Source organism: Pipra filicauda, unplaced genomic scaffold, assembly GCF_003945595.2.
Source record: "Pipra filicauda isolate LSUMZ 115617 unplaced genomic scaffold, ASM394559v2 scaffold75_size2874737_pilon, whole genome shotgun sequence".
Taxonomy (NCBI): Eukaryota; Metazoa; Chordata; class Aves; order Passeriformes; family Pipridae; genus Pipra; species Pipra filicauda.
Window position 1 is genome coordinate 842,715 of NW_024104931.1, and position 27,893 is coordinate 870,607.

Consider the following 27,893-nt stretch of genomic DNA (forward strand, 5'->3'; position numbering starts at 1 on the left):
CCTGTCCTCTGTGTGCCTTAGCATAGCTTCTAGGAGGATCTTCCCAGGCACAGAGGTGAGACTGACAGGTCAGTAGTTCTCAGGGTCTTCTTTCTACTCTTTTTAAAAATGGATGCAATGTTTTCCCAGTCACCAGGGACTTTACCTGACTGCCACGATTTTTCAAATATCATGGAGAGTGACTTGGCAACTACAGTAAGTCAATTCCCTCTGGCTTCTGAGATGTGTCTCATCAGGTCCCATAGACTTACATGTATTCACGTTCCTCAGGTCATCATGAACCTGATCTTCTCTTATAATGGGAGTGACTTTGCTCCCCTAGTCCGTCTTGCAGTCCATCCGCTCAAGAGTTATAGGGTTGCTGGTGAAATCTGAGGCAAAAAAAGTTGTTGAGTACTTCAGCTTTCTCCTCATCCATTGTTACTAGTTTACCAGTTGTGTTTGTCCAAGGGGTCCACTTTCTTTGACCTTTCTTTTCTGGCTGACATACCTATAGAAGCCCTTCGTGTAACTCTTTGCATCCCTTGCAAAGTTCAGCTCCAACCATGCTTTGGCCTTCCTGACCCATCCAGTGATGTACGAATATGAATCCCAAACATCCAAACAACTAGACTTTGGACATGTTTGGACTTTGTGTAAAATGAATCTATAGAATTTTAATATGACATGTTCATTTGAATAAAATTGCTATTGTGTCATCTATAGATTTGATGGATGCCGAGGAAGAGGATATGACAAGTTTGAAGGCTCAAGACAGAGAGGACCTCGTTTTGACTCTCAGCGCTCAGAAGGATACAGGTCACGTTTTGACAGGCAGAATACAGATGGACAGTCTTCAAGTAGATGGGGGTCTATCCCGCGAGGACCAGCAGGACAATTTTATACTTCGACAAATGCATCACATGGACATGGTTCCCGACCTAGTGGCCCACGGTGGATGGGGCCCAGGCCTCACTTGGGACAGCAGCAGCAGCAGGCACAGACGGAGTCAGAGTCAGAAAACAAAGAACCTTTTACAGACACAACTGGTGATCAGCAGACTGTAAGCAGAACACAGTCTACTCCCGATACACAGACTGCAGGTCCCATTGAGCCAAATGAGGACCTGACAGACACTCAACAGGAACCATCCAAACCTGAAGTCAAAGAAACTATTTCAGACCCTCCTAAAAAGTGGACATGGAGTTCACATGATCCTAACCAGCAAGTAGAAGAGTCAAAGGCACCTACTTCACCTGCTCAGAACCAGAATACTGTAACACCTGTAACAGGAAATGAGGATTTGGATTCACCAGATGGCCAGTTGACTGCTTCAGATAGCACCCAGGGCTTACCTGGACCAGAAAGCAGAGGGAAAGGGCCGTTTATGCATGAAGATAGAGGCAAGGGACCAGTAAGCAGAGGAAGGGGCCGTGGCAGAGGGCAGGGGGATGGCCGTGGCTGGGGAATGGGCCGTGGCAGGGGCATGGGAAGGATGGATGGTGGCCGGGGAATGGGAAGGATGGACAGTGGTTGGGGAATGGGCAGGATGGACGATGGCTGTGGCAGAGGATATGTATACAGAGGCAGAGGGCAGGCTAGGCAGGCATCCATCCGTGGCAGGGGAATGTTCAGGAGAGCAGACAGCAGGGAGAGGATGCCAGATGGACAGTCAGGCAGCCGAGAGAGGATGCCAGATGGAAGGTCAGGCAGCCGAGAGAGGGGCCCGGGTGGACGGTCAGATAGTCATGAGAGGGTATTCTCTAACCGAGACAGAGAACTAGCTGGACGGACAGGCAGCTGGGACAGGGGACGGGCAGGAAGCCGGGAGAGAGGCCCAGTCAGGCGGGCGTGTAGCCGGGAAAGAGAGCCCATGCGGGGGGCAAGTAGCCGGGAAAGGGTCCCTGTCAGGCGTGCAGGTAGCCGGGAGAGAGTCCCCATGAGGCGAGCAGGTAGCCGTGAGAGGGGCCTGGGCAGGCGGGCAGGTAGCCGTGAGAGGTGTCCTATCAGGAGGGGAGGTAGCCATGAGAGGGAAGCAGGAAGACCTGAAACAGGCAATATGGGTAAACCCCTTCACCTAGGAGATGACCCTGATGAATTGCCTCCATACCATCGAGATGAAACATTCAGGGGTTCTTGGGGTCATGAAGACGATAGAATGCAAGAAGAATTTCCTTTAGATAGTCAAGATGACCCTTCTTTGGAGCATGAGCAATTGGATGACTGGGAAAGAGAACAATACTGGAGAGATCACAACTCTGATTATCAGGATGATGCTGTAGATGCATATGACAGAGATGACAGGTTGCAATCCCACCATTCACTGCCTCCATTGTCTCCTCTGCCACCACTACCTCCTTTATCATCTGATCATGACAGACGAGATTCATGGTGGGATGACTGGAAAAGGCCAAGAGAAAGGGAACTAGAGAGAGATCTAGATAGAACTGGAAGATCCTCAGATATTTATGATCAAGATTTAGACAGAGAATGGGATAGAGACTGGGACATGAGAGCTATGCATGACAGAGAAATGGGTAATTGTGACCTGGATATCCCTCCACTACCACCATTACCACCTCTTCCACCTCTGGACAGGTATCGTGAAGATAGGTGGAGGGAGGATAGGAACAGAGATCATTATGACAGAGATCTCCGAGACAGGGGGGAGCTTAGGATTCGAGAGTATCCAGAGAGATACGACACATGGCGAGAAAAGCAAGACTACCTTCCTGAAAGGACTGATTGGGAGAGGGAACGGTTGTCGGATAGGTGGTATCCAGATGATGGAGAGAGACTGCGGTCTCTGGATGACCACTCAGATTCATCCCTTCCTCCACCTTCACATTCCTGTGATATGCTGGGAGCAGATTCAAACCTGGACTCTGACCAGTCCTTGGGAGGAGTGATGGTCCTTAGCCAAAGACAGCATGAGATAATTCTGAAGGCTGCCCAGGAGCTCAAAATGCTTCGGTGAGTTGCCTGGTTCTGTGACTTTGAATGGGAATCCCCATTCAGTGGGATTCATTCAAATTGACACAGTAATGGCTTCATTTCTTTCATCCACAGCATGATAGTAGGAGCTCATGTGTAACAAGTTATTTGGAGTACCTCCATCACAACTTTTGTAGACGGATTTTTCTTCTCACATAGATGGTTGTCCCTTTCCCCATGAATGTGGCATTCCCTGTTTGTTAATTTCCAGGAAGAGATCTATCCCATCACCTGACCAATGTTTTTGTTATCCTCAAATTAGCTTGTCGATAATTTCTTTTCAATCTTTTTGTTAGTGTCAGATAAACTCAATAATAATTACTTTTTAATACTTACCTGTCAACACCTACATTAATGTGATTCCTAAAACCTATTTAATTTTTTGGATACTGCTTGCTTTTTAATTAAAGCATATGTGTGGGGTTTTTTTATTTTTACAGTGCTCTCTCGTTTGAAATCCAGTATTGTCAGTGAATAATTTTGTCAAGTTAGGTTGATCTTAGTTCTGAGGATCAGCAGAAAAGCAGTAATAACTATTAGGAGGATATGAATGTGAGAGTTCATCAAGACCACATTTTTAGAAAGCAGTTACTAGACTCTCTAAGGCTTTAATTGATGTTTATTACAAAATCAGTAATAGAAGAAACCAGGTTGGATGGGGCTTTGAGCAACCTGGTCTAGTGAAAGGTGTCCTTGCCCATAGCAGGGAAGTTGGAACTAGATCATCTTCAAGATCGTTTCCAACCCAAACCATTTCATGGTAGAGACATTTTGCACTTTTGTTCAGGCTGTTTTGTTTTCAGACTTGTAAGATTGCTAAGCATCTGTCCCATATGGAAGGTCTTAATAGCATGCCAAAATACAAGAGAAATTATTTTTAAAAAGGAAGAACTTTTATTGTGAATAATTTAATCATTCACTGCAATTAAATTAATTCAACAAGTGTTAGTAACTGTGAAATCTGTGTTATAAAGTAATATTTGCCAAAAGTTTGGAGTAACAGATTATTTTCAGCTTCCTGACTTCCCTATTGCTTCAGTTGCTGGGCACATGTTTTGTTGTTTAATGTGATTAGCTGCAAGCTAGTGGACTTAAGCTAAGGACTGTAGTCTGGGAATCACTACCAGAGTAGATAGTTTATTAGGACTGAAATGTTTTAAACATAGGAACTAAAACTTATTTTATGCAAGAAAGTTGTTACATGCATATCTTTCTAAGCCAGTAAAAAGGGGAAACATAAACATGATACTGATTTTCAGTTGAATACGAGGGTAATCTTAAAACTAGTTATAGTGGTACTTCTTATTAGGTTCTTATAGGCAGGTGACCCCAGTCTGAATAGTGGGAACAACTTTAAGGAGACTGCTTATTAATTACTTTTTTTCGAGCCAAGAGTTGTACCAGAAGTGTGGTGCATAACTGCCTTCATTCCAGAAGTAAAGCCTTTATCTGGCTTTGCTTTTATTGTGTGTAGAACAGCATACTCTCAGCTGCATGCTGTTCTGTATTAGTGATCTAGTGTAGTGCTTGGTTTACTTTTTGTGCTAATACAGCACTGGGGATCCTTTTTTGTGAGCCAAGTTCCCCTTCTGCTGGACACCGAACAGATGCATTACTATTCTGGGTGATCTCTGTTGTTTCTCCTACAGAGGGATCCCACTCTTAGTTGTTCTTTAGGAACTACTTCAATACGCCGAGTTATTAGCAATTAAAAAGCCTAGGTTAAAAATGCTAACAAAACCTGAAAGGAATAGAACTTTGTAATCTAGTGGTTGTAGTACTCGTGTCTGACCTTAAGTCTCTGCTCTGTAGATTATGTATTGTTGTATATTAAATAGCATTTTGATATATAAACCAAGGAAACAAAAGTCGGAATCACTGTCTGGGTTTTTAATAATGGAATCTCTTGTGCTTTGGCAGACTCAATCCTGTTAGCATGTGAACCAGGCCAAGTAACTGAGAGCATTTATGCATGCATTTCCAAGGGGTTTCTTGTTTCCAGAAGGTATTGGCAGAAGCTAATAATCCAGCTTTACTCTTTACTGTCCAAGTGGAGTGGTTCTGGTCAAGCACAAAAGCATAACTACATTTCTCAGGAAACCTGTGATCAAAAAGCATGCAGCTAATACACTAAATACCTCCATGGTTAGGTGGATGTGAAACAGGGATTTTTGAATCACAGTACTGCCCATGTTAAGCCTACTGTGTCCTTTTCTTCTTTGGACTTGGCTCCTGATTCTAGTGTAATGTGTTTTCACTACTGAGCATTAATTTCTTATTTTTATTTAACCTATAGACTGATAACATTTTCTTATGATGCATGTGCAGAGAGCAAAAAGAACAGCTACAGAAGTTGAAGGAGTATAAACCTGACATTTCCACACAGGACCCTCCAAGATCACAGAACACAAGCACAAGGCCGGGTGCCTTTCAGGTATATTTGTCTTATGTTAATAGCACGCTGGTAGTTATTACAATTAATGTGTATGTCCAACCAGTTCTACACACCGATGGTTAAAATTCCTTGTGAAATGCCTCCCCAGCAACCCTTACAACCTCATCAGTCTTCTGTTGAGGCAAAGCAACTTCTTAGTTTCTTTAAATTTTCCAGAGCCTTTTCTACTCAGTCAGTCCACTATGTCTTCTGAGCATGACCTATCGGGGACAGTAGCACGTGAGGTTCAACAGTCTAGATTCTGTGGGGTGATGTGCAAAAGCAGGTGAGCTCTTCCAAAACAGGGATATAAGGCTCACAAAAAGACTCTGCTGTTCTTTGCCTAAGTTCTGACAATTTATAGTACTTTTCCTACTTCAACAGCTCTCTTCTCTTTGAAGTTAGAGAATTTTGAGGATAAGTCAATCAGAAACCGAGATATTTCAACGTAACATGGGCATTAGCATTCTATTTGCTGTCTTTATTGGGAACTCTCATGACCTTCTATAATATAAAGTGCACGGAAGCTCATGTTTGTGTACCTCCATGAGTTCATCTCCTGTTGTGATGCAAGTTACTTCTTTGCTGCCTCATCTCCTGTTTAATTCTGGGAACTCTTCTAAGATGCCTGGTTTTTTGATAATTCATATCCAGTCAGAAATCAACTGAACTTCTTGCAGTCATGCTAACTAAGGTTTATAAATCCCTTCTAGAACAAGTAAACAGTTTTGTTAAATATATATTGGAGTTGATGCGGAGTCTTTATTCTTCATCACATCTTAACTCCAAAGTTACTAATACCAGTAAATTTAGCCATAATGTCTTCTGGGTCTGACATTTAGCCAGAGCAAGCTTTGTTTGTCCCTCCCTCCAGAGAAATGTTATGCAGTGAATGAGGCACTGCAAGTTTTCTTTTTGCCTAGGTGACCTCTTCCTTGTTTGCAGTGTCTGTAAAGTAAAATAATGGAAGTGATTTGCTACCAAGAACTGCAGGTATGTTGATGCCTTTAGGAAGTTACAAAATATCCAAGTTGAGCAGAAGTATCTCAGACTACTTCACTCCTCTGCCTAGTGGTTTTCAAACAGCTCTTGTCTTTCTAAGGGTTCCTGCCTTCAAATATTTCTGCTGTGAATTTCAGCTGTTTTTACAGAGTTCAGCTTTGTATCTACAACCGTTCTGCAATTTTTGTTGCGTGTTGCTAATAAGGCTGGCTGCCTGTAACTTGTCATTTGCTGTAATGCTGAAAAGACTTGAGGCATGCAGGGTTCCATGAAGATGTTTGATTCATGAAGGGTTTGGTTTTGTTTGGTTTGTTTTTCTGCTGGGCAAGACCTTTCAATTTCTTTGTTCATCTGATGTTGATTTCATTAAGGGTTTTCCAGATATTTCTGCTCTCTGTGAATTTTTCTAGTGACTTCCGCAAAGAAACTTGCCTTATCAATCCTTCTACATCTCACCAAGCTGCCCTACTTTCAGACTTTGTCAGCCTTCTCACAGACAGCAGGAATCTTTGCAGACAGCAGGAGTCTTTGGGAATAAAACAGTAGACACTTTAACTGAGATAGGCCTACCAGACCTTAAATTGGTGAGGTTATTTTGAAGAAGAAAATAAGTAGTATTTAAACCTTCACATAGTGAACAAATGCCAAATTAAATCAGGCCACCAGTTTTTGGAAATAGTCCTCCTACCTGTAGCACCTTGATGGAGGTACTAGAAAATGTGTATGATTTGATAACTGATTGCCATTGCACTAACTGACTTAACAGAGGATGAGAGAAGGTTAGTTTTACAGAGCTACATTAAAAGTGCTTTCTGCATCTAGGTCTCTTCTCAGCTATCTTCAGAGGCATCAGTAGAAGCCCAAGCTATTAAACCTTCTCCTGCTGTTATTATAAAGCCTCCCGTGTTGTTCAGACAGCCCACCCCTGTGACAAGACCAAGTGCCCCCCTGGCAAGGCCTACTACACCTATGACAAGGCCACATGCTCCAGTTTCTACTCCAACTACAACCCCAAGTCATGGTCAGTCTTTAAAACCATCACATTCTGCTGTGGAACAGGAACGCTGGGATGAGGATTCTTTCCATGGACTGTGGGACACAAATGAGGATAAAGGTGCAAATATGGAGTATGAGTTACGTAAACAGGAGTCAATGATGCCTCCACCTGTTTCCTCGCCTGTGAAAATACCTTCTGTCCACACCTCTGTTCCATCATCTGTACCAGTGTCCCTTTCTCCAGTTATTCCACCAGTTCCTAAAGCACCTGTCATTCAGCAAACTGTGGATTATGGCCACGGGCGAGGTGGGTATTACAGTGTATTTGATCTGTAACAAAGAGCCAATCAGTCCTGCTAATTTCTTGCTAAAGGAGTGTGCCATGCAAAGTGTGCTTGTTCTGCAGTTGGCGTGTAGACGGCATCCATTGCGATGTGATGCTAAGCAGTGCAGTTTTAAGGAATCTGTGACCTCCAGCCCTGAGTTTAATGTTTTTCTCTATACTCATAGAAAGAGCTATTTCATGTGAACTGAATGGTGTATAGCCATGGCTGCTTCTAATGAACACCAACTGATGTGATCACATCAATGTGTTATATTTAGATTGATATTGATACTTTCCCTCAACCCCTTTGTGGATGAGTATGGAAATAACTGTACTAGAAGATACTTTGCATGGTTACAGTTCTTTGGTGTGACTTAGTAACTTAAAGCAGAATGTGATTGGTGTTTGCATTATTTTTATACTGCTTAATGGGTGTGAGGTACCCTCTGGACAGGGAGGAAAACAAAGTCTCCTTCTGAAGGGAGTGCACCCTAAGCAGGCATTTAACACACAAACAGTGAAGGGCTCTGGTTCTTAGTATTGAGCTTATCAAAGCTAAAATTCAACACTAGGTTTTAAATAGAATTAAACAAAAGTGAAATCATGTCATAAAGAAGTCCTTAAATTGTGGGTTGTCATTTAAAGTGTGTTTTTTCTCTCTCTGAGGTGCCATGGCATGAGTTGAAGCCATATCAATTCCACTAATAGATGTTTTACTAAAAGCTATTAGAAAAATTGTTACTGATGTGAGACTTTCAGTTAATATTCTTGATATTACAGTAGTTCTATGAGTTATTGAAACTCTCAGAGCATTTTAGTGTATATAGTTTTCTGACACTGCATGCTACCTGAACTCACCTTAAAAGGCAGAAGTCCCATTCTTAGAGATGAAATGGTTTACACACACACACACACAAACCCACTTCAGTCTTTCAAAGCCATAGTGTTGTTTATTTATGTGTAGCTCTTCTTGCATTATCCATTAGTAGAAATTTTGGTAAGTTGTTCCAGTCACTTTTAATGCCACTGACTGATTGCTTCTCATGACAGAGGAAAGGAAATGGAAGAGAGGTATTTTAAGACATTAATTATTTTATGATTATTTTCAACCAGATATAACTACCAGTAAAGTGGAACAGATTCCATATGGGGAGAGGGTAACCCTTCGTCCAGAACCTCTACCGGAGAGGCAAACATTTCAAAAAGGTAGGGAGTGCTTGGCTAGCTCTCAGTTAGTTAGCTCTTAAGAAAAGTTGTAAGGCACTAAAGGCATATTTTAAACTAAGTAACTCTTGTTTAAGCCAGAACCACTTTATTTTCTTCAGAGGCCCATAGGAATAACAGGTTATATTGTCAAGAGGAGTACTGCAGTCGATAACCTAGCTACTTTAAAAATTCAGTTTTGCAGCTTTAAGTAGGATTGCATGGTATGGTAGTCTATTGCAGTTTGGAAAAGAGATACAGTGTCTGATTATGTCCATCCTAGCCCACATATCATGTATTTCTATACACTTTTCCTGCACTCTTGGTTGTTGCTTTATTTTTTTTTTCAAAATTAGTAGTTTGGATTTCCATGGGTTTCTTTCTTCAGAGCATCCAGGTCGCTACAACAGAGAAAGAGATCGTGAGCCTTATTTTGAGCGTCAAGGTAATTCCAACACAGATCATCGGGATTTCAAGAGAGAGCGGGAATTGCACAGAGACCGTGGTTCTGTGGACTATGAACGAGAGAGATTTGAAAAAGAGAGGCATCCCAGAGATGATAGGTATGTGATTTTGGAACGCTATTGGAATCAATGCAGTTGAGGGTGTATTGTGCATCAGACTGTCCATTTTGCCTGTGAGGTGCATGTTCGTTTCGCTCTGGAATCCATAGTGGAAATTCTAAAAATACACAAAATACTCTTTTGGCAGGGTTCTTCCTACTACACCTACAAGGACTCAGTCTTACCGTGACAAGAAAGACCATCCATCCTCCAGGCGAGGTGGTTTTGAAAGACCACCATATGAACGGAAGACAGATCGCCCAGCATATGATCATGGGCCTTCCATGTTTGGAGGTACAGTTTCTCAATCTTGAAGTCATGCTAGGATATTATGAAAAATATGGATTTGCAGAGGTGAAGATTAATTGGTAGATTAATTGATTTGCAGTATTTATTTGTTCAGAATATATAATTCAGGAAAATTTATTTAGGTGATGTCATTTTTGTTTCTCAGGGATGACGAGATCATGAATGAAACAGTGATATACTCTGCTAAAAGCTGTCTTTGATTGCAATATGTTCAAGATCAGAAATTTGAATTATTTTGAGGACTTATCTGTAAATTTAATTTAAAATAATGAAGGTCTGTTTAAATCAGCTCAGCTGTGTATGAACATCTTAATTTTTTTATTTTACTGAACTAAGAAAATTCTTCTGTCCAAACACTGGAATTTGAAGGTGATCGTAGAAATTACCCTGAGGAAAGGATTCCTATTTCTGCTCCATCGATACCCCGTCAGCCACCACCTGCTCCAAGAATGGAAAGGAAGCCAGAATCTAAAAATGTAGATGATATTTTAAAGCCACCAGGACGGGACAGCAGACCAGAGAGAGTGAGTATGCATTCTGAAAGCAATAATTGGTTTCTGCTTTGTCTGTATTCAGACAAAATGGTCATGGGTGTTGTATGTTGCAAACAAGTGTACATTTGAGGAAGTTCTGGAAATTAGCTTGGTTCCTTGCAAATGCTTAGTGTTGTAGCATAACTATTGGGAGTCTGCAGGAGATGTAAACTTCTTGGAATGCTAAAAGGAAATTAGTGTGTAATGTTAAGGTATTTTGGACTCTTAGAAGATCTTCACTTGGGTTTTTGATGTATCAGAGGAAAGACTTGGCTTTACACAGAGTCAGAGATTTGGCAGTACACCATATAATATAAGAAAGAACACAATTCAGGCTATAAAACTGAACCAGATCTATAATATCTTATGCAACCTAAGCTGCTGAGATGATTAACATCAAAAACTCTGAATTATGTGAACTACTACCATTCCTCACAACATGGTTTGTAAAACAGACAGTGAGGTGTGGTAGTGGCTTTGCTTGATCATATGCAAAAGTGTGAGCCCACAGCACATGATTTTCTTGAAGAAAATTTTTGCAAGAGATTCTCTTAAATATAGTCCAGTATCCTGTTACATGATCTTTGTTTCAGATTGTGATCATAATGAGAGGGTTGCCTGGCAGCGGAAAGACACATGTAGCAAAACTCATCAGGGTATGTAAACAACTGCTCACTGTGTAGTGCTGCTTGTCTTTTACATGTGCTTCCTCTGCTGTTGGTTTTCTATTTGCCTGGAATTCAAGTCTGTTGTTATTTCATGTTCCATGTCTTCATGTGGCATGTGACTCCCCTCCTCTATCACCAAGCAGGAGGGATACTGCTCTCTTCTTGTTTTGAATACAGAGCAGGGAACTGCTTTTGGCCACAGGTGTTTTGAAGATCCTGTGTAGCAAATGGAATTTTTACAGCAAGAGTATATGTTTTCTTTTTGCTTTCTTGCCAGGATAAAGAAGTAGAGTGTGGAGGACCTGCACCAAGAGTGCTCAGCCTGGATGACTATTTTATCACTGAAGTGGAGAAAGAAGAGAGAGACCCAGATACAGGAAAAAAAGTTAAAAAGAAGGTACTCTTAATTCAGTTGCTTTTCTTGACAAAGAAACAGCATTCTGGAAAAACACAGAGGCAATCAAAATTTCAGTCTGTGGCTTGGGAAGAGTGCAGAGGTCTATGGGCAGTTTTTCAAAACAGGTTAATGTAACTTAGGGTGGTATGGGCAAATTCTTAAAAGCTGACCTGAAATGTACTTTTCTCATACTAGTGTGCTTTGTGGTCATGACATTCAGCTGTTGAACATTAGCATTTTTACAGACGTCCTCTTTCTTAAATGCTTTTATTCTTGATAAAGGTGATGGAGTATGAATATGAAGCTGATATGGAAGAGACCTATCGTACCAGCATGTTTAAAACTTTCAAAAAGACCTTGGATGATGGCTTCTTTCCCTTCATTATCCTTGACGCTATCAATGATAGAGTGCGACATTTTGAACAGTTTTGGAGTGCTGCAAAAACCAAGGGGTTTGAGGTAATGGAGCCTAAATAGAATTTGAACTTGCTGGTAGCTGTATGCTGATATTTCTAAACATTTGAATGCAAAGTGTCTCCCACATTCAGGAAAAAAGCTGTGGTGTACAGTTACAGGTTTACCTTTCTTAAAATGTACAACTGCAGAGTGTATCACCAGGTAGAAAAAGAGCTCTAAAAATTGATTTACAGTATTTAATATTGTCTTTGTCTTTCTAGGTGTACTTAGCTGAAATGAGTGCAGATAACCAGACGTGTTCCAAGAGGAATATTCATGGACGCAAGCTAAAGGATATCAGCAGGGTAACTGTATACATTTGCAGCCATAGGATTAATTATAAGTTCATTGTGCTTTTGGGCCTGCTGTTGTTTGAAAACTGTAGACTGCGTAATGCTTACACATTTTATAAGAAGAACATGTAGTTATTTCATGGGATTGATTGAAATTGCTTTTCTTAAGTAAAGATACATCTTGTTAGTGATCAGAAACCAAATGAATCTGTTATATTTTTGTTTGTGTTTTGTTAGATGTCTGAGCACTGGGAGGCAGCACCACGTCACATGATGCGCCTGGACATTCGTTCTCTATTGCAGGATGCTGCTATCGAAGAGGTGGGAACTTCTGTGCTTGTTAAAACTACAAATTATGTCAATGTGACTATACTGAAAATACAAAGCAGACAAAGATATGGTCACAACAAGGCAGTTATAGTGGGTACTGTAGAAAGTCAGAATCACTGTGTTAGGTAAGTGTATTCCATTATTCTTATCAGTTACCCAAACATGAAGGTATGTTGTTAGTTTTTATCACCTTTTTGAAGCAAGTTTTTATCGCCTTTTTGAGCAAGAATCAAAGCCACTTTGCTCTTAGCAACTCTTGAGTACCGATTAAAGAGAATCTTAATGCTCGCTTAGATGCAACTCAGCACTTTTTGCAGACTACTGGATTTTTTTGATCATATTTTGAGAAATTAGTTGGATAAAATAAGGAAAGAAATTTGAACTCAGTCTTTGTTTTGATAAATACAGACACGTAGCGGAGAAACGAAGAAATTAATAAAAGGTAGCTGTAGAAGTATGCTGCCTTTTTATTCCATTTGCAGCTTGCCGTGACATACATCTTTGGTGTGTCAGCTTTCTGTATTGCTGCATTCTTTGGCAGTTGTGTCAGAAGCTCTGGGAATAGTATATGTTAATCATATCGTCTTCGTGAAGGTACCTTAGGTGCTTGTTGCTGTGTTAGAACAGCTCTTGCAATGACCACAGAAACTGGTGAACTGCTGAAGTAGACAGAGAGTCTTTGCGGTTTGTCATGGTGTCAGCAGGTTATTTCTGAATCTCCAAATTCTTTGTACTGGAAAATAATAATCTTTAAGAGGACAGCAAACGACTCAGAGAAGGCAGATTTGGGTTTACAAGGTTTTACAAATGGTATAAGAAATGATGCATACTTGGAGAGTTTTATGTATTCCGCAGTATGCGCATGAGACCCTGTTAGAGCTGTGGACCCCAGAAGGTATTGCATTAGATGAGCAGGCTTAGCTGTATGTCTTCAAGCATCCATGTATTTTGTTAGGCTGATCTCTGTGGTTACTATTATTCTTTACTGCAATTTTAAAATATATAAAAGATAAAGCCTCAATAGAGATGCTCTATGCAGAGAGAGCCATTTCAGTGATATGTAAATGGCAAGTTTAAGATATTTTTCTGAGATTTCGAGTTTTGAAATATGATTGTGTGGGAATCAAGAGAAGTATCTTGCTGTTAGAGGTACTGGTAGCGCAAGGAATGCATGTCAAGGAAGAGAATAAATGATTACTTTTCCACAGTTTGTCACTTCGTTGCTAGAAGGGAACCTGCTTCTGAAGAAAGGCAGAATGGACACAATATTCATATATATTGCAACATCATACTTTTGAAGATGACTCCTTTCTTTTCTCTTCTATTTGAACTTGGAATCTTCTACTTACTCTGCTAAAAAGAAAATACTTAGAAGTCAAGCAGTGCCTTGTAAGTCTGTACTTGTGCTTTGGAACAGGTGGAGATGGAGGATTTTGATGCAAATATTGAAGACCAGAAAGAAGAAGTCAAGAAGGACACAGCAGAGGAGGAAGAAAGTGAACTGGTAGGAGACACATCAGCCATCTCTAACAAATTTTTCATTAATGTGTCTGAGGAAGAATCTCAGGCTTACAAGCACCAACTCATTGCCATTCTTAGCAGTGCAATCTTAATACATATGTTTCTAGTCGTTTTTTCCTTAAACATTTCTAGGAGAACTTTAATGATAAATCATGTTATTTCTTCCTAATTTATTTGTAAGAATATGTGAGTATATTCCACAAACAGCATTATCAGTGGAGCATGGCAAAATGCCTCTTAGAGACTTTTTAAATTGCAGTACACTATAGTGCTGTGTTCCATATAATCTAAGAATTACACTAAGTGGAGGGATGGGAACAATAGACAAAGATTAATTTATCTTATTTCCTTTCACATGTCTAAAGAACTCAACTGTCACAATATTTGACAACATGTATGAAGACTGCTTTCTCTGCCACAGTTTTCTGGCTTTGTTTGTCAGGAGGTATTTCCAAGATGAGGGCTTAGGTCTCTTGGATAAATGAAGGTTATAGAATTGCCCTGAGGGCTGGTTTTTTTAGGTATGTATTTAAAAGGCTATGGAAGGCTTCCTGCTGTAACTCCTTGGTATGTGTTGGAGCTGCAACTGTTCGGTGCTCGATGAGTTGAATGTCTCAAACCCTGGTTCCCACAACCAAGCAGTTAAAGTCCAATAAACAGGAAGTAACCAAAAGTGTCTGGGACAAGCGAAGTGCTTTTCCTTGATGGAAACTTACTATTCCTCAGGAGTGGCAGCTTAGAAAGCAGTTGAAATATAGAATTTTAAAAGGCTTAGGAAAAGTGGATTTTAATAAACGTCTGTTTTTTGCAACATGACTCATTCTCTTTACTAAATTATTCTTTGGCGCAGAGTATGAGACTTCATAAAGTGTGGTTAGAACATTTTAAAGATGCATCCATGTTAACAAGAATATGGCTGCTTGTCTCATTTCTTGGAAATGAGCTATAGCTAAAAGAGAAAGTTGTCTTTAGCTTTTGAAACATCTGTGCATAAATGTGTGTGTGTACATGTGTGTTTATGGGTTTGGGGGAGTGTCCTAATATACAGCACATATAACAATAGGCCTTTTCTTTATGAGACAGAAAGCTTGGTATGGAAACTGTGCAAATTATTAAGTAACTAAAAGTAATCTACGTATAAGAATGTGTTCTATTCAGACAGGAAAAATAACAAAGAATTATCTGCTGTATGTAGTCTCTGGTATTCAGTCAGATAGTTGATCTGAGAGAATTACATCAGACAGGTGGAACACTACGCTGTATTTGGTATCTCTTGCCTTCTTGAGAGCAGTTGGTAAGGGTTCTGCAATTCATTTTGCTGCATTTAGTCCTGTGGAAAAAGGGAGGTCTGAAGCTCCTGCCATCTGGCAGATATCCTTGAAATATCCAACTGTCTTGTACCAATGGATAAAGTCTGAATCTTTGCTTATCCTATCTGAGGACTGGGATATTGTATAGATTCAGCACACAATAGGCCATTTCACACCATCAAAGTCACTCTTCTTGCTATTATCAACTCCCATAGGGTTATGGCATTCAGACAATTCCTGCTTTTCTGTGCTTGATGGTATGAATTATTGATGTATTTAACTTAGTGTTCTCACCAGTGCATCACACGTCACTTCGTTTAATGCAGGCTTCTAGCTGTGGTGTAAACTTTCTGAGCAAATTTTAATGTGCAACTTGGTTTAAAAGTATAAATATACATATATACATGAAGCTTATTTATATCTTACAAGGAAATATTGCAGCTCAAACTGTTTTGGTTTGCATTAATTTCAGATTTGATTAAAAACAAGAAAATACAGAGATCTGATAACCTGAAGTCACTGATATATGCTTGATAGAAAAAAGGTCATTCAAGGATTTTGGAAGAGCAATGCTGAGCATAATCAAATGCAGTGTAGCTCTCTGGAATATACTGGAATTTAATCTGGAATACACTGATTTAGTAACATGTAGCATTAACAAATATGTGTATGTTTACCACAATGTAGGCGACCTATAAATAGAGCAGGAAAGAAGTCAGTGACATAAAACTGATTTGTAGATTGTTTGTTTTTTTCTTGAAATCTTCTAGAATAGTTCTTTTCCCTCCTTATTAAAAAACATTGTAAAAGTAATGGAATTCTCACAGGCCTTCCACTCACTACACTGAGCTTTTTGTGTGATTACAGAGGAACATAAGTGCTTTTATACCAAATCTGAACAGCTGAAATGAGGATTGCTTAGTAAGGATTTACTTGTCAAAGAGTATAAAAAGAGAAGATAACAAGAAAATAACTAAAATAAATACCTTTTTTCTAAACTTAATATCATTGTGCGGATTTACAAAGAATAAACTGGCTAAAAATCATTACACATGCTGACATTATTTATAGGGGAAAAGTGTTTTAAAAGAATCATTGAGCTAAGAGCATTATTTTAAAATGAAAAATAATACTTAAATCCTAGTGACTCAGCAGATATTCTCTTTTAAACAAAAAAAAATTTTGTTTAATTTTGAATTAACCACTCATACATGAATTTAGTATGTCCCTTCAAAAGGAGTAAGTGAAGTTTGTGTGTAGAAAATCTGAGAATTCATAAAAACTTGCAGTAACTTCTTCATTTGTGCTTGTAAAACTTTGAATATTCTTTATATCTGATAAGTTGTGTTGCAATAACTTTGCCACCTGGGGTGATACAATACAGTAACTGTGCACACAGCACCTTCGCTGCCTGTTAGACTCATTCTGGAGTTCTCTGTTTGCAAAGGGCAGCACTCTTGTTATGATTTGTAAAGGCTTCTAAAATCACTGAATGGGAAGTGGATGCAGAAGTTCTGAAATACTGAGTAATTGGTCTCCTTCATCTGATAACGAGAATTGTGCCTTACAAAAAGAAATACCTTTTGCTCCCTATATTATAATGCTGTTTCCAGTTCAAAAGTGATATGCATGTGTGTCTCTCTCTAATCCTCCGAGCTTCTTTCTGTGTATGATTTAGGGTTACATTCCGAAAAGCAAATGGGAGATGGACACTTCTGAGGCAAAGCTAGGTGGGTATTTTTTTTCCTGTTTCTTATAGTTGATATCTAATGATGTTTGCAAAACCTGAAATTTTGTTTTTACTGTGCCTCCCTACCAAAGACAAATAAATGTGTTGATTTCATACATGTGTCTGAAATGGCAAAAACATCTATACAGAAATAGAATTTATCTTCTGCCAGAGGCAAGAGAGTTACTACTTTCTAATCATCCCTGGTTTATATACTCATTAATTGTTCTTCCATCTGTTCAAGGAAAGTACTTTGTCTTAAAATTTTTAAAAAGCAGTATTTTATTCTTTATTCATCTCTTCCATATTTATAGTTTTGATATAAGCAAAGAGTCAACTTACATTGCACTGTGTTCTTGTTCATACTGCATACCTTTTTTCAAGCCTAAGTGTCATCAGTAACTTCTTACATTCTTGGAGACATGCCTCATACCTACCTGTATTGGAGATGTTTCTCACTTTCCAAAACTGACATCTGTAAGGACAAAGTAGTGCCATGCTTTGAAGTTGGTTCTGAATAATTAGGCGACACTGTATCTTTCCAACAGCTTAGGTGTTGAAAAGTTAATTATGCTTTTCAGTTCCAGAAGAGTACTAGAATTCTTCTTAGTAGTATGCAAAATGGACTTTCCAGAAGCACGTGAGCCCTATTTTTGCTGCGCTCTTTGTTCTGAATAGTGCTGATGATTGCATTAAACATAAGTGCTGACATTAGGCTTCTGTCAAAGTCAAAAGCAACTTTCAGGCAGAAATGCATTCACCATGGCTATGGTGAAAGGAGTATACGTGGGAAGGGGTTTCTGGTCATTACGATCAGTTGTTTTGGGTTTTTTTAACCGAACAATAATGGTTCTAAGTGAAGATTTTATAAGACAGTCTGCACAAAACTGCTCTTTTCTGTCATGTCTATGAGAAGTAACAAATACCTGAATGGGATACAGCATGTCTTAACATTCTGAGGTTTGCTCCTGCATGTGTGGTACAACCCTGTGTGTCATTACTTTTCAATGACCAGAATCACAATTGCACCTTAGAAATAGCATTAGAAGGTCTGGCTTACATAAAACAGTCTTTCATCTTTTGCTATTAAATGCTTAGCTACATCATCTCTTCTGCTGCTGTGCTCTCTTTTAAGTCATGTAAATATTTGTGGAATATATTGATGTTGTGGCACCTGCAGTATAACCAGAGGTGCCTTCTGCTCAATTGTTTTGAAATATCAAATAACTAGGCAGCTAGGCAGTATTATATCAGGATTGATCTGAATTTTTGTTATAAACAATAATTTTTTTTAATAATATAAAATTATTTCTTAAGTTTATAATGAGTTTTCTCCAATTATACATGAAATCATAGTACTGGAAACCTGTGTTGTTGAAGAATGCTCTGATACATGATGTTAAGTGTAGTTTCTAACAATGTGGAGATTGTGACTGCAGCAGAAATTTACAGTAGCTTTCAAGATACTGCTAGCAAATAGAAACTAAGAACTGTGTTGTGTTTTCTTATGCAATAAAAACTCCATAAGATAAAATTCAGGATTTTTATATGGTGACCACTTAAATGTAAAATGGGGAGCAGGCAGCAGAGTCACTTTTATGCTGAAGTAAGTTATTTGCAAGGCTATTGCAGTAGTCCTTTAACAGTCAAACTTCATTAACAGCTGGATGTTAGCATGCTGCAAAACACAGATACAGGTGCTAAGAATGGCTTTCTATTAAATCTGTATTCACAATTTTATAACTACCCTCTAGTATGTGTTCATTTTTATATGTATATATAGGACTATAGATTAAAAGTAAATTCTGACAAAACATGCATTTTTAATAAAACAGGCATTCCTATGTAATAAATGCGGTTTCTTTGGAAAATTGCTCTGTCAGGGCAGGCAACTTTTAGCTCAAGGTATGCATTATAAACATTTGCAGTCTGTGAGTAAGAATTATTCTATTTACTAATTAATTCGCAATAAGAGTCTGTAGATGACCAGTTATAATTATTTCTGGAGAGGCATGTAAACTGTGCTATGCATCTGTTATTCCAAGTTTGAGTTATTTCCTGGGAGCTGGCCTGCCCATTGGGTTTATTGCATTAGTCCCAGAGGGCACACATTTACAGAAGCTGGTGTAAGTGCAGACTCCAAAAACAACACCAAGTCTTGTTTTGCTTTTTTGTTTTCTTTATGAGTAGATATTGTTACACAATAAGATCTTACTGATTGTAATACATGTCACAAAAGGTCTGAAATGTTTGAGTTCTTTAGCTGCAAACACTGACTTGTGACAATCGCTGTATGCCCCAGAGCTCTTGCTTTAGCTCAGATTTATTTTGGCGGGAGTGATGCATTCCTCTTGAGTATGTGTGTGGTTTATCATCGTCTTATGTGTTGTGTACAGCCACAGTTTTATTCTGAAGTCTAACCGCTGGTCTGTCTCGGTGCATATTGCACATGGGTTCTTCTATTGAAATTTAAAGTAATGGACTCTCACTTTTAAACTTTGACTATATGCTAAGTGTTTAGTGCAATACCCCTTTTCAAGGTGCGTCTTAGTGGTGATTTCTACAAACTTTCAGGAAGGGAGAAACAAGCTCTGCCATAGCTTAAGCTTTGATACCATTGTAAAATTTGGTCTAGAATGCAAATAACATTTTACTTAACTTTGTGGCTTTTGTCTCAGAAGAGCAAAATTTAGCTGATTGATTCATTCAGTTTTTGGAGGAGCTAATTAACTCAGTTACTTTCAGAAGCTTTATTATTAAAATTCTAAAGGTGAGTTTTTAAGTTCTGTGGATTTTCAGAAATGCTGCTATTTCGTTACTAAAAATTGAAATGGTAAAATGATATCTAATAGTTTAACACTAAATAATCATCTGCCATAAATATTCAAAAGCACCAGTGTTACAAAGTGACACCTTGTCTCATTTTCAGAAAAGAATATTCTGAAATAATCCTTTGTGATAGGCTCTTGACATCTCTGTAGTGTCTACTGCATGATACATGTACCTTGAACCATGATAGTATGGATGGAAGCAGACTCCTCTGGAAAAGCAATCCAACTTCAAACATGGAGAGAGAGAATGTTTTAAAATAAATTCTGTGTAGCAGTAACAAAAAGGGACAGGGGAACTGCATACTCAGAATGCCTTCTGAACTCCTCTATTGATGCTTGAGCATTACATATTTCTTGGCAATGTTTTCAGTTCTGTGTGCAGCAGGGAGAGAGAGACTGAACTTGCTTTCATATTGGTAATGAGGTGAGCTTGCATCGTAGCATGTTGGCTTCCAACGGGAATATGGCTGTCTACAGGTACATGCCAACAGAGAGCTCCTCAATTTTCAGTTTTTCATATTCCTAAATGCTCCACAATGCATTTGTTGATTTCCTTTTCAATGTTAATTTTTTTCTGGAAACCCTTAACATTATGAATGATCTGCGTTGATCGAAAGTAATACTGAGAAACAGTGCAAGTACACTACATGCTGAAGTAACACAGGAATATTGTATAAATCAATTTTGTCTTCTAGAGAGAGTGTCGCCTTTCTGTGGAGATTGAGCATCAAATTTGGCAGATTTAACTTAGAGCAAAAGAAGAACCTTAACTGAACCATGTAACACATACAAGTATTCTGAACATTTTTCTTAAATGTTGGCTTTTTAAAAAAGCAGAGGGGGGTTAAAATGTTTTATTAGAAGAAATTCTGTATCTGTTTCAGGAAATGGGGCAAAGATGGAGTCTTTAAAAATCTTAGAGCTGTATGAGGGAGAAATAACTTCCTTAGTTTATGGCGTTTGAATTATACTAGCATGTCTACAGTGCCATTGTACATACAATCACATTATCTCCATTGTTACTCTTTTCTCTCCCATATTAAGTCAAAAAACTCATCTCTGAACTAAACTTCTTTAAATGCATACCTTTGAACATTGTCTTCTGCTACCCAGAAAATAATGCTGTCTTGTATTTAGTTTATTTCTATGGCCTTTTGTGGGTGAATTTAATTACAATGGTGACTTCTGAAACAATATTTCTGACATCTCTGGAAATGGTTTGCAGAATATAATTGCCAAGCTTGGTGTTCCTTCTACACATACATGAATTGTTGGCTTATAAAATGGTAGCATACCATAACATAGAAGTAATGGAATTTACTTTGACTTGTAAAGCTGTTTTTCCTTTTCATGCTTTTGTTATTTGTAATCTTACAATGAATGCTTCATCTCCTGTCCAAAAGCAGCTTGCTACATGATTTCAAGAAGGTGGGGTTTTTTTACTGAGAATAAATGTCCAAAGAGGAACACAATTATAGAACGTAGGAATGGTTTCTCCTCATGCTATATCGGTTCAGTAAGAAAAAAAAGAAAATGATGACTGTTGGACAAATGCCCTGTTCAAATATTCATGACTGACCTCTTACACCATGAAAGAAGAAATTCTGAGATTTTTTTTTTCCCAGTTCTGGAGGATTTTTAAAGTAGTTTGCCTTATGGGGAGAGAAAAAGAAAGGGGGAGATCAGGGTTTCCAAGGATCTTTTTGTTTAGCAGAAACAATATCTCAAAAACTTGTCTTTGCATTCAATTATATGATTGTCACTTGTTCCCTGATACTGCACGTATGCCATGTTTGACACAGTATTAATCCCCAAATTTGGAAAAATGCTACAGCTTTAGTATTGTGTTCAAATATAGAAAGGTGAATCTGTGGTTCCTAGCTGTTGTTGGCTATATTGTACCTGCAAGCATAGACTCCATATAATATGACCATCTGGAAGAGCAAGCTTTTTCTCCCTCATACATAACAAGACTGTTATTGCCACACAGTCAACATGAGAGATCAATAAAACTTGAAAACTGTGTTGAGTCTTCTCTAATTTATTTCAAGTCTCATCATTCCACCTGTCAAGACAAGCTGGATGTACAAATTCTGCTGCTCTTTCTTTTGAAAAATTTTCCACTCTCATCTTGTGTGTGTAAATATTAGAAAAAAATTCTCCTTTAACGCTGAGGCTCTGTGTTTGTTCTCAGACAAGCTGGATGGTTTGCGGACTGGCACTAAAAGGAAACGTGACTGGGAAGCAATTGCCAGCAGAATGGAAGATTATTTGCAACTTCCAGATGACTATGATACACGTGCTTCTGAACCTGGAAAGAAAAGGGTAATAAATTTTCAAATGACTTACTGTCTGTATGTGATGATTTAACAGTCTCTGTGAAAGAGAGTTAGTATCAAGTCATTCAACATCTATGAATATGGGAGTTTCACTGACTCACTTTTCATTTTGCTGTTCCATTAGATTCTGTAAGAGATTATTCTTGCAAGTAGGGTTTTTCAGAGGTAAACATATTAATTATAACAAACCTAGGAATTACAGATTAACTGTGCGTGGGCATGGCTTAGAAACTGAAAATGGAATCATCCCATTTCTTGCTAAAGGAGATGATGCACTTTATTTCAGAGCAACCCACAGAGTCCTTTTTTATGCTGTATTGTTTTGTGGTGAGATAGTGTGATATACACTAGAGATTCCAAGAGAAGATGATGATTTTATTAAGCTATTTTTTGTTAAGTTTTGTTATAAGTAGACAGAGAAACAATACACTGTTCTGGTATTCAAAAAGATTCGTCTCAGGAAAGTATCAGTTATGTAGGTTTTACATCAATTATGTCTTGTAGACATTGGGAGATAATGTGTATAACTATATGTAGTTCTGTTCTGAAAACAAAATGCCATATGTTCACATGCTATTGTGAAAAAAGGGAAAAATCACAGAAGATGAAAGAGAGGTAATAGAAAGAGGTAATACTCTTTTCTTTTTTTTTTTCCTTCAAAATAGAAAGACTGGCTTTTGCCACTAAAAGTAATTTAACTGTCAGTGTTTGGGCATTGTTTTGCTCTGTAATGTCAAACAGTACTGGACAGCATGCCTGAGAGAAATGGAGATACCTAAGGCATTGGCAGAGGAGGTGATGGTGGAAGAAAGCTGACATTGCTTATCAGTAGGAATGTCTGGGGAAATCCAGGTAGACTGTGGATAGGGAGGTGCTGGCAGACAGTTGATAAGGCTATGTCCCTGAGTAACACACTGGCCTGAATGGGACTAATGAGTATGTCCGGGAAGAGCTCTTTCACTTACTGTTTTTTCTTGTCCTGCAATGGTGTGTTACAGGTGAGGTTTTTAGTGACTGCAGCCTTTCGTCATCACCTCTTTCACTCCTTTCTCACTGTTGTTCTCACTCCCAGCGGGGTCTGAGTTTGTGGGTGTCACTGTATATGTTTGAACAGGATAAATGCAAGGGATCTGCATTACCATGAAGAGCTACAGGGGAGATGTGGAACTGTAAAGATGAGAGATAACAAATGTATGAAGAAGTTCATTTAGTGTAAAAAATAGTGGAAGTATTTAAATAGAAATATATCACACAAGATAGAGAAGAAAACTGTCCTTCATTCATTTGTTCATTGCCGAGTTGCTTTTTAACACCATCTTTCTGTAGTTTCATAGCTCTCTTCTAGATGTTTCCATTGTGCAATTGAAATACAGGTTGCACAGAAAATAAAGACACTAAATGAATCTTGGATAATTCCTCCTGCAGAAAGCATTGCTTTGAACAGAGAAATAATTGTAGTAATTACGCTTCAATGCTTAGAATTATGTTATTGAAACGGAAAAGGGTGATCATCTGTACCTTTTTTCTACTCTGTAGAACAGCTGGGGTATTCAATTAAAAATAATGTAACTGATGCAATTTTCATCTTTACCTATTGGAAAACAGATTAATACTTACCTGTGAAGGAAAATGAATACAAATTAGTATTCTTATGCTCTTACTTGCAGTGGAAAGCCTAGATTTGTATCAGGATTTCTTAAGAGGTTATGCTGATAAGGTATTCTCCATAGGTGCGGTGGGCAGATCTAGAAGAAAAAAAAGATGCCGACAGGAAAAGGGCCATCGGTTTTGTTGTTGGACAAACAGACTGGGAGAAGATAACAGATGAAAGTGGTCACCTTGCTGAGAGAGCCCTCAACCGCACCAAGTATATATGAAAAAGTGGTTAAGTGGATTTTTGTGCCTTGAAGGTAAGTATCCCGTCTTCCTGTGTGTTTATAGCCTTGATGTTTTTTAAGAGTTGAGGTTGCAGTTCACATCATTGTTAGAGTTCTCTCAGACAAGACTGTTTGTTTCGGAACCTTGTGTAACAGGTGTCAGCTGTGCCTATGTTAATGTGTACCCTTCTGCACAGCATCTAACAATAAAGGGAGAAGGACTGTCAGCTATCAGTCTCCTCAGCATTATTAAGAGGAAGCTTATGGTTTCATTAAAAGAATAGTTTATCTGTATTCCTAGTCCTGTGTAGTTCAGATTTTGCATACTTTATTTTAATTCTGATGATGTTAGTTGCTGGTTTACTTGATGTAACAAACTTTTCCTTTCTTTACAGGCCATTTGCTCTGAGGAGAAGTGAACCAGGGTGTCATGAGCATCTTGCATGGGTCGTGTCACTCCCACCTTCACAGTTTTTCCTTGTTACTTTAGTTTCAGCAATTTTCTTGAGATACTGGCAGAGAACCAGTGCCCTCAAAAACTCATTGAATCCCACTGCTCCTAAGTGAGAGAGACAGTTTACTTTTTAATATTTTTTGAGGGGTGGGGGGGAAGGGTCAGTAGTTTTAGCTACTCTTTGTGGGATAAAGTGGAAGGGTTAGACAGATGTTACCTCCACTGTACCATCACAGAATGTTTATCACCTTTGCTCTGTGGCTGTTCTCGTTTTATACTGTATGTACCTTGTAGCTTATTGTATTAGGAAGCAGAACAATAAATTTCACTATAAACTCGGTGTTCTTGGTGGACCATATAGTATGGTTTTTGTTTGACATTTTAAATGTGGTCTTTGTTGACGTGTTGGTAGTGCTCAGAACCATCCTTACCTGGAAGAGGTACTGTACTCATATTCTGGAATGTGTTCTGTCTTCTAGATTTTCCATCTGCTTTTCTTCTCATAGACAGTTCCATTAAGACCTCAGGTCTTGCTGGCCTTTAGAAGTTCATGTTCCTGGAGAGCAGGAATTATTATTTTTTGGATCCTAGTTTCTCAGTTATGTCAAATTTTCATTACTACGTGAGTATAAATGCTGTTGGGTGGCTCTGTAATACTCAAGGTAGCAACATATGAAAAACTTTTCATTAATGCTCAATGTGAAAACAGGTACTACAGAGTTCTCTGAAGGGGCAGCCTAGAAAATTCATTTTGGTGTTAGGTCTTTTAGTCAACGCTGATCCCTTTCAGTGTATTTCATTCCATTCATAAGTTTACTGTCTCATAGAGAAACATCATTAAAGGAAGCAGCAAAGACCAGAAGTTATACCCTTCTATTCCTTTAATAAATGTGTTAAACTTGCTAAAAAAAGGATAAAGGAATAGCAGTCCACACTATTAAAAGTGGTACAGATTCTTCATAGATGCTGGTATATCACTTCTGCAGAGCATCAGGTTTGCTGATGAAAACTTTCTTTTGTCCTCCCAGGTTTCAAAGCAAATGCCTTGCATTAACAATGTTGTAACCAGACAAGATGTGTAAATGTGAAGATAATTGGTGTTTTTATGGTGAATTGAATTTTTTCTCCTGATCTTTCTGAGGGAAGGAAATGAAGTCCTGAATTTCCTTCTCTGCTATTATTTGTTGCTCTGCTGAGTGATTACATTGTGATTTGCATCTAGGTTGGTAAATCAACTAGTTCTGGTGTGGTGGTAGTTCATTCTGTTAAAGGAGAGCATGGTTCTAACAGATGGTTTTGTTTGCCATTCTAATGTTTTGGTTTACTGGATGCTTCTCAGCTTTGTCTGTGGTACATGTCTAAAAACTCTTTATTAAAGGAGAAGAATAGCTGAACTTGTGCTATGCCCTGAATATGTTTATTAGAAGAAAATTGAGCTCCATGAATGCAGCATTTTTAAATGGAAGGTATTAAATACACATTTTCTCTGTACATGTACTATTACATAGCATACATACTTTCTTTTCAAAATGTTGCTAAGCACTCTTTGAATTCTGACTTAGAATTGTTGACAAATGGAAACTAATAGTTAACAAAAAATCAGCATTGTGTATTGCTGTGGAAATCAGGTGAGCTTCACCTTGGAGACATTACTCTCAGGTACGTGTAAAATGGCTTTCAGTCTTTACTCAGTTTTCCATAACAAAACTGAAGTTCTTGTGGCACACCATCATTATTAATTGGTTCTGTTTCTTGACTTTTAAGAACTGATAATGATTTCGTCTGTATTTTTGCTAATACAATTGAACCAGATCCTTTCCTAACATTTTTCTTTCCAGACTAAAGACTGTTTCTGGAGCGTGCAAATGGATAACTTGTGACAGAAGTTATAGTATTGTTTATCGGTTTTAATAATTTTGAAATTATTTTAGCAGATACCTCTGAGAGAAGTCACGCTGTTTATTCTGTGGTGTGTGTAGAACTAAAGAGAAATGAGCAGAGAGCACACATAAAGTTGTACTTTGCTCTGATGAGAACAGAGAGAAAATATATAAATCTTCAAGTTTAGGGCAAAATTCAGTTAGGAAAACATACCGTTGTAAACTGTTTGATCAGAACAGGCTGAAGAGTTTTGTTGTTTTCCTGAAGTTCAGAACTTTTCCATTTCTCTAGTACAGAAATATCATTCCATAATCTTTGCCATTTGTCTCAGTTGGTTTGAATGTTTAGCAGGTCAGTCTTCAACTGCTTGATGGAAAGTGGCTCTGAAAGAAAACAACATATGCCAGAAGTGCATCCTACAGCAGATTATACATAGTCTAGTCCTTCAGTGACTGAAGAAATCTAACAAAAAGGAAAAATTCATCATTGCTGCTGGTAGAACTGAGAATATCTAGCTAGTCCCTTGCTTGGCTCATAGTCAGAGCTTGGTGATTAGTGATTTTGATTTTGTCTGGAAAATCCTTCAGTACAGAATCCATTAAGTCTTGATCCTGATTTAGTTCTTATTCATTATTTGCTCACTGATATTGACAGCAGAATCTTTCACAGCACTAAGCAGAAAAAAATACCCACTTGCATTGATGACTACATAGGAAAATATGTATCTAGCACTCTTGTATAATGATCCATCTTTGACCACCATGCAACTGTGCTAACTCTTAAGTTGGACTGTTTCTGTGCAGTGCATCATATTGAAAAATACAACTCTGAAAATGTCAGCTGCTGCAGAATGGAGCTGCCACCTTTTCAGCAAAGTTGAGTGTTAAAACAGTATTTTCCGTGAATTATGGTTTCTTATAACATTTCAGTTTTTCTCAAGACCATCTGCTTTTTTAATACTGAAGCCACCTGTCTCATAATAGAAGTACCTGTGGTTTTTACAAGGGAATGTGCAATGTGCTGTGCTACGCAAATAGAGCACAGTTGTCATCTTCAGCCACCTTCTGTTTTACTGTAGGATTGCTCATTAGGCATATGAAAGAGTGAAATTATAACAGAGAGTATTAGATCAGTTCTGGAAATTCAGTTTTCTGTTTTCTTAAATGTTTACATCAACATGGATAAATAACTTACCTTGAATTATTAGTTCCTACTCTTTAGAATGGAAAAATTGCTTTTGGTACAAGTTAGTTTCACTGTTTACTCGTCAGGTTGGGCTTGGCATTTTTTGGACTTTGCCTCGGTCATCTTTGTGAACCCTGTCCCTTAATTGTTCCTTGCCTGTCTGTTAATACATAACATACATCACTGCTATTGTCTGTTTGTTAGGCATTGTTTTAACTATTTTCTGAAGTTTTTTAATCTCAGAACAACCATTTAGATACCATGGAGATACTGAGTAGGATTTC

The 27,893-nt window shown here is 38.4% G+C and overlaps 1 protein-coding gene across 6 annotated transcripts in view; it reads left to right on the plus strand.

Annotated features, from left to right (window-relative positions):
* Window positions 1-26,046, plus strand: part of YLPM1 (YLP motif containing 1) — a 37,852-nt gene extending 11,806 nt beyond the window's left edge. The window contains exons 5-21 of one of the 6 annotated variants that reach the window (XM_039389718.1): window positions 706-2,952; window positions 5,302-5,407; window positions 7,232-7,712; window positions 8,844-8,936; window positions 9,322-9,496; window positions 9,645-9,790; window positions 10,175-10,329; window positions 10,932-10,994; window positions 11,284-11,403; window positions 11,686-11,862; window positions 12,081-12,164; window positions 12,390-12,473; window positions 13,900-13,986; window positions 16,992-17,043; window positions 22,068-22,198; window positions 23,943-24,122; window positions 24,485-26,046. In XM_039389718.1, the coding sequence (XP_039245652.1) occupies window positions 706-2,952; window positions 5,302-5,407; window positions 7,232-7,712; window positions 8,844-8,936; window positions 9,322-9,496; window positions 9,645-9,790; window positions 10,175-10,329; window positions 10,932-10,994; window positions 11,284-11,403; window positions 11,686-11,862; window positions 12,081-12,164; window positions 12,390-12,473; window positions 13,900-13,986; window positions 16,992-17,043; window positions 22,068-22,198; window positions 23,943-24,089 (4,348 nt within the window). In that variant the 3' untranslated portion in view covers window positions 24,090-24,122; window positions 24,485-26,046. Of the gene's footprint in view, window positions 1-705; window positions 2,953-5,301; window positions 5,408-7,231; window positions 7,713-8,843; window positions 8,937-9,321; window positions 9,497-9,644; window positions 9,791-10,141; window positions 10,330-10,931; window positions 10,995-11,283; window positions 11,404-11,685; window positions 11,863-12,080; window positions 12,165-12,389; window positions 12,474-13,899; window positions 13,987-16,991; window positions 17,044-20,568; window positions 21,898-22,067; window positions 22,199-23,942; window positions 24,123-24,484 lie in introns of those variants that run through there. The other 5 variants (XM_027720055.2, XM_027720054.2, XR_005566610.1 and 2 more) reach the window with 5 other exon arrangements.
* The last annotated feature ends 1,847 nt before the right edge of the window (window positions 26,047-27,893 follow it).